This window comes from Etheostoma spectabile, chromosome 23 (genome assembly GCF_008692095.1).
Source record: "Etheostoma spectabile isolate EspeVRDwgs_2016 chromosome 23, UIUC_Espe_1.0, whole genome shotgun sequence".
Lineage (NCBI taxonomy): Eukaryota > Metazoa > Chordata > Actinopteri > Perciformes > Percidae > Etheostoma > Etheostoma spectabile.
Window position 1 is genome coordinate 6926875 of NC_045755.1, and position 7174 is coordinate 6934048.

General features: G+C 42.9%; 1 protein-coding gene across 1 annotated transcript in view; it reads left to right on the forward strand.

Annotated features, from left to right (window-relative positions):
• LOC116673217 (fibulin-1) overlaps positions 1-7174 on the forward strand; it is a 12668-nt gene that overhangs the window by 434 nt on the left and 5060 nt on the right. The window contains exons 2-14 of the mRNA XM_032505408.1: positions 42-150; positions 908-1043; positions 1206-1359; positions 2807-2875; positions 3002-3091; positions 3651-3788; positions 3927-4064; positions 4145-4288; positions 4418-4540; positions 4707-4832; positions 4938-5057; positions 5149-5280; positions 5389-5512. Of these exons, the coding sequence (XP_032361299.1) occupies positions 42-150; positions 908-1043; positions 1206-1359; positions 2807-2875; positions 3002-3091; positions 3651-3788; positions 3927-4064; positions 4145-4288; positions 4418-4540; positions 4707-4832; positions 4938-5057; positions 5149-5280; positions 5389-5512 (1603 nt within the window). The remainder of the gene's footprint in view (positions 1-41; positions 151-907; positions 1044-1205; positions 1360-2806; positions 2876-3001; positions 3092-3650; positions 3789-3926; positions 4065-4144; positions 4289-4417; positions 4541-4706; positions 4833-4937; positions 5058-5148; positions 5281-5388; positions 5513-7174) is intronic.

The following is a 7174-nucleotide window of genomic DNA, read 5'->3' on the forward strand; positions in this document are numbered from 1 at the left end:
CCCCCCCCATCATGCTTCTGCTGTGTCTTTCTAATCCTCAGAGATTCAGCTTCCTTCTATACAATATTGCTGTCAGGATGGGATGACTCGGGCCCAGAACAGACAAGCCTGTACAATCCTCCCGCTCATCTCCTCCTCTCACATCTGCAGGTACGCAAAGCAACACCTGGTTTTCTTAAAGGAGAGGGTCTGAAAATATGACACAGGAATCAAGTAAGGGTCAGTACAGAGGGAATGCATGAAATTGCTTGTATCAGAAACTATCTTTTGGGTATTGCAGTTCAGTTGGGGTCAAAATAAATCATGTGGATTGCCGACAAATCTTTAAATGAGTATGGAATTTTGCAGTGGGACATGTGTGTATCCTGTAAGGCAGTGTTTGCGACCGTATGTTTAAAAGCAGGAAATAGCCCCACGGTTGCAAGCCCCAAATCATTTCCACAGCCCTCTACCATCCATATTGCTGCAGGGGAGGATTGCCACATAGAATGTACACAGTAAGTACATGCGTTAAGTGCCCCCCTGGAGCATTTTAAAACTAAAGGGCCCTGTTTGACGGTAAGTACATGGAGGTGGTGAAATAGAGGAACACCTGGTCAACACATGGAGGTCAGTGGAGGGAACATTCACAGAAGAACGGCAAGGAGAGGGAGACTTTTTTCTATCAAAATGAAGCATTTTTAACATAGAAAGATTCAAAAGTTTTAAAGTAGCTGCTAACAGTTACAATGTCTTATAAACTAAGGTTGCATATTACATCATAAATAGACTTGCAGTCAGCTGATTGTATCTGACGTAATAGCAAGCATTTTTTTTTTTTACATGCTTCTTATTCAGTTCTTTTATCATAGAGCAAAGAGTGCAGTTTTTGTTCTGAATGAATGACATTTCTGGTTCTTATTTGCAGCGTCGCCCAGGAGCAGTGCTGTGCAGCAGCAGTAGAAGATCAACTCTGTGACAACGGTATCGAGATGGCCAAGGGGCAAGGGGCCTGTGAGAGGCCCTTCTTTAAAGGAGAGCCCTGGGAAACCAAAATCTCTAAGGTTGTTTTCTTTGTTCATGTCAATATCTTCAATCTTTGCACGCCTCCACCTCCCACTCTTTATGAATCAGTACATAGTGGGAATTGTTTTCCTGACGATATCAAGATTTCTTTTATTCCAGCTGCCTTTCTTCCTGTTTCCCACTCTCTGTCCCCTGTTCAGATGTGTTGTGACTGCTGTACGCTCGGCCTGATGATGGCAAGCCGGGGTTCAAGCTGTGAGCTCCAGGGTTTGTTGCTGGGGAGACAGTGTGCAGACTCAGCTAAATTCTGCTGTGGCAAAAACACAACAGAGGAAACCATACCAAGTATTAATGGTAAAAGACCCTTACAATCTTGTGCTTTCAGTCTTTTGTGTCTTAATTAGCTCGACTGTCTTATCATGAAAGAATGGCTACTGGCTGTCTGTGACACTCAAAACAATCAGAGTACCTTTCCATTTGCACATATTAGGTCCCAGAGGATTTACAGCCCAACAGGGTTTGGTGCCCTAGTTTTTGTCTCACGAAAAGGGATCGCAGATGATCTGGACCCAACTTGAATTATCACTTACAACTGCAGACTTGATGACTTTTTAGAAATTGGAAAAACCATGACCATTTGTTAGTGGATTACCAACATTTATAACTGCAGTGTTACCACGTAGAAAGAATACACACCAGCCAAAGGGATTTTTCACAACCTGGTGTCCAAAATCGGTTCTCATTAAAAGAGTACTGCTTCCATTCCTAGAATAATGGTGGACTCAAAATGTACTGTTACAAAGAAAAGGATAAAAGGAATGTAATTGAAGCAGCAAAATCATTTTATCTTTGTTTTTAATCCACGCCCTTTTCTTCCTTGTAAAAACCTGGGGCCTACATTACCCACAAAACAGCTCAACCATTGACTGTGTGGTTAGATATTCGGATGTGCTTTTTGTTTTCAAAACCTAACCCAACCGGAATTGACTTGTGTGACATCACTTGAGGTAATTGATCAGGATTCACACATTGTCCTCGGGGGACAAAAAAGACTTTTTGCAACTTTATCACATATGCAGTAAACAGAAACAGAAATTCTCTTATGACGGAACTATAACAAATTATCAGTAAGCATATTTTTTTAATTTTAGTAAATCCATCAGTTACAACTTACAAGCCCTTCATAGTATCTTATTACCTTATTGGAAAGTGGTATTAGCGCTAGGAGTAAAACCATGAAACTCTTTGCACGAGATTTGGTTTCGCCAGAAAAGAGACAGTTTTCCAAAGGAGTGCGTCACATCAAAACAGGCAGCGTAACTTGGAGCAGGGACGGCAGTTTGGATTTTAAATAAATTGGATGAATGGCCATGATGTGGCAGCTGGGGAGCAGATCGCTGCCAGACAGACAGGCAGAGAGGCAGACAGACAGACTGGGCAACAGGGGGTATTCACTAAGCTGTTCAGTAGACACCTTGCCAAATGGTTCCTCGGGGCCAACTGGTCTTATGGCTTGTAGTTTTTGTCACCTAGCTGGTGAAAAACACAAACGTGGGAAGGACAGAGCTGCAGAACCACTCAAGTTATTTGTGAAGAAATGCAAATCGGTGTCTTGCTGATGTAGCGCGAAGGCCACAGTGAAGAGAGCAGCGTACCAATGGAAAGGCTACAGATATTTTTATGACGGGGCACTGAAGTGTTTGACCCCGTGCTCTTTAGTTATTCCAAAAATGTGATTGTCTTTACCGTAAAAAAAAATAGTCATGTTTGATTTTTGAGTTTTTTTCTTCTATATCACCAGGGACAGAAAACCCTTATGCCAGAGTTACCGTTACCACCATGCCTCCTGTGAGATTGAACCCCTGTACAGGTACGGCACCTGCATTTCCTCAATGTGATCTTCTTTGTCATATTAAGAGTCTTCCAACAGCCAGTGACATGATTCATGTGAACACTGTAATGTCTACATCTTTGTGTGTCTATCTGCATTTTTCAGACTCCCCTTGCTCCCAGTTGTGTGTAGGTAATGGTCTATGTGCTTGTCTTGGTGGCTATCGTTTGCAAAAGGATGGAGTGACTTGTGAGGGTAAGTAATGTATAATTATCTTCTTCTTAAATGTGGAATGTGATTTATTTTATTTTTTTTTTGTTTAAAACGTTGGTTTATGATGAAACATGGGAGTGTAAATAACATGTTATACCACAATACCATATTATATTGATTCTCAGGTCAAGGATACAATATTTACTGATATCACAATGTCTGCCACAACACGATTTTGATTCGATTTAATTCAGGGGCCTACAATCGATATGAGATGATACATGAGCCCATTTAACACACACACACACACACATACACAAACACATATATATGCATATATATATATATATATATATGTTAGCATGCTTACGTGCTAAACTAAGAGGTTGGACATGGTAAAAGCTCATACTTGCTAAACCTGAGCATGTAAGCATTGTCGTTGTGAGCACGTTGGCATGCTACCATTAGCATTTATCTCAGGGCACTGCTGAGTGCTAGCATGGCTGTAGAGTCAAACATGTGACTCCACCATCCACAGAAAATGCTTTTATAACCGGATAGACGGCTTTTCTTTTTTCTGAGTGGATGTCTTTCTCCTCAGATGTCAACGAGTGTTTGAATGGCACTCACACCTGCGTCCTCGGCCAAGTTTGCATTAACACAGAGGGTTCCTTTCGCTGTCAGAGGGAAACCAGCTGTGGCACCGGTTATGAACTTAGAGATGACAACAATTGCAGAGGTAACAAGCCCAGAAAATCCTTTCTAATCCTGCAATTCTATGTCCTTTAGTTGACAGTGTGTTATGTAAAAAAATTAAAACTATTAATGCAATTGTATATTTATGTTCTCATAATTTTTTCCTGATTGCCTGTTTCAGACATTAACGAGTGCACTTTGGGGACCCATAACTGTGGAGCAGAATTTGTGTGCACCAACACAGAGGGCTCATTCCGCTGCCACCCAAAGGAGACGTGCCCAGGCGGTTTCATTCAGGACGCCATCGGCAGCTGTATAGGTGCGTTTAATGTCACACTCAGGCAATAACATTCCCCAGGTAAAAAGGGAGCTGGGTTGCTTAATGTGTTTTCTCATTAGACATAAACGAGTGTGTGGCCCACACCAGTCCATGCCTGCCTGGCCTGACGTGTGTCAACACAGTGGGCTCCTACACCTGTCGCAGAAACACAGTCACCTGTGGACGCGGCTATCGTCTAACTGAGGATGGCACACGTTGTGAAGGTAGATACTGTCACAATAAATTACTTTCTGTTCGTAAAGTCTCCAACATTGTGTTTTCCTTTCCTGCAAGAAATCTTTGTTTCCCACTTTCTACTTTTCAAAATCAAATTTGTCCCCTTTGTTTTACAGATGTGGATGAGTGTCGTTCAGGGAACGTGTGTGTCAACCATGGTTGTGTCAACCTGGTAGGCCATTACCGCTGTGAATGCAGAACTGGCTTCCTCTTCAACAGTATCACCAAACGGTGTTACGGTGCAGTACAAATTCATCACTATCTTTTAGTTTCAGCTATAACATTCTGTGCATAGCAGCTATGAAAAAATGTATTTGTTGGTAAGTAGAGGAGAAGAAGTGGCACAAGACAAGTGGATCTTTGGTAAATTCTAACTCAGATTCATAATCTGTCTCCTGTATTTAGACATCAATGAGTGCAGACATTATTCCGGGCGACTCTGCGCCCATAAGTGTGAGAACACAGAGGGCTCCTACAAGTGCAGCTGCACCGTCGGCTTCAAGCTGTCCCAGGACGGCAGAAACTGTGAAGGTCCAATCCCTCTTCATTTCAGTCATTCGTTCAACCTCTGTTGTGGATGTACAATATCTCAGCAGTACTGTTTTCATGTCTGTATCTGTGCCTGTATGCTGACAGATGTCAATGAGTGTGAAGCCAACCCTTGCAGCCAGGAGTGTACAAATGTCTTTGGCTCATACCAGTGCTACTGTCGCCGTGGTTACCAGCTAAGTGACATCGATGGGATAACATGTGAAGGTACTGATAGACTTCATGGTCCTAGTGCATGTAGCAAATCAACATGGAAGTGATCAAATACTAACTAGCCTATACTGTCTGCTGCTTTCAGATATTGATGAGTGTGCTCTGCCTACTGGAGGTAATGTGTGTACCTACCGCTGCTCCAACGCCCCGGGAAGTTTTCACTGTACCTGCCCACCCACAGGCTACACACTTGCGGACAATGGACGCACATGCCTAGGTCAGTAGACATATGTTTGGTACCCTCAATAAAAAGTGAGTTGTAAATTACTGATGTGTTGTTTTTCAATAAATGTCTAACCTTTGCTCCCCCCCCCCTTGTTTTTAGACATTGATGAATGTGCAGCTGGTATACATAACTGTTCTGCATCTGAGACCTGCTTCAACATCCAGGGAGGATTTCGCTGTCTGTCCTTTTCGTGTCCTCAAAACTTCCGGGCAGCAGCACAAGGGTGAGACCTCATGGCTATTTGGTTATGTCGAGCTGTTGAAGTAAAAGGGTTGATAGTCCACAGTTGAGCAAGATGCATCTTACTCGCCTGTAGTTAAGTATCCAGACTCCGTTTTTTGGGGTATTTTGCCTTTTTCTTATGTGACCTGTATGTCCTTTCATGTGGACTTGGTCGGTTTTTTGGCTTGCTGTTAACATCCGCCTGCAGTTGCCAGGCCCAAACCTCTCTCTCACTCTCCAGTTTCTGTCTATTTATCTTTTGCCTTTCTTTTTCTACGCATGTACCTGCAGCCGTTTCTGCCTCTTCATCCAATGAGCATTTCATTTTTTCCCTTTCAGCCGTTGCGAGCGAGTATCTTGCGAGTTCACGCGGGATCCTGCGTGTTGCTTCTTGCTTCCGCTGAGAATCTCCTTCTACAACATCAGTTTCCCCACCAACACTCCCGTCCCCGCTGATGTTTTTAGGATGGGACTCTCCAATTCCGTGCCGGGAGACATTATGCAGATTAACATAGTCTCCGGAGACGAGGAGGGATACTTCACTGTGCAGCATCATGCTCATAGAGGAGAGATCTCACTGCGGCTTACCTTAACCAAGCCACGGGACTTTTTCCTGACCGTTGAGATGAGGCTTATTCGCTACGGGATGGCACATCTGTACATGGCCAAGGTTGCTATGTTTGTCACCCATGAGCAGCCCATCCGGCCCTCAAGAACATTTCAATATTAGAAGGCTGTGAACTTCATTTAGAGTGTTTTAAAGTGCCCACATTATGCTCATTTTCAGGTTCATAATTCTATTTTGAGGTTGGACCAGAATAGGTTTACATGGTTTCATTTTCAAAAAACACCATATTTTTTATTGTACTGAACATTGCTGCAGATCCTGTTTTCACCCTGTTTGTTTGGGTCTCTGTTTTAGCTAAGGAGTGAGACATTTCACTTCTTTACTATCTTTGTTGGGAGTTGCAAATGTGCAGTAGCTAGGTAAGATCCCATCAGCTAGATAACTCTTTCTCCAACTTTTGTCAGCACAGGGCAGGATTAGCTGGGAGACTTCTTCTAAACGAGGGGCACTTGTGGAATACCTGCAGAACAGGGACAGAGACTTTTGTAGATTATGGTGAACTAGTGTGTGTTGTAGCAGTGTTTTGCCATGCTACGGTTAGCCACCTCGTCTCGGCTAGTGATGTAAAAAAGCCGTGCAGATTTTGAACAGTTCACCCAGAGACTGAAGGCAGAGGACATTCAGAAACCCGTCTCTCCCTCAAAACAGCATGAATAGTTTTTTTCCCCAAGTTTGTATGCGTGTGGAAGCACAAGAGACACAAAATATCTCACCAAATCTCAGAAAAAGTGATTTTATTCATAATATGGGCACTTTAAGTCTATCCCTATTTCGTCCTCGCCGCTGCTGTAATACATTGGTGGTTTTCATTTTCATTTATCTTTTTCTTTATTTAGGAGTTACAGTTCCAGGCTTCCATCTACTCCTCAGTACAGTTACAGCGTAACTCTTGCCAAAATGCAGCCTAGGGTCTTTTTGTGAATGTACTCAAGTCAAACGTTCATTTAAAAGCATAATTAGGACGGAAGCGCCACTTTTAAGATTTACTATATTTTCGTTTTGGGTCAAATGGCCTTTTGAATGGGAGAGCTAGGG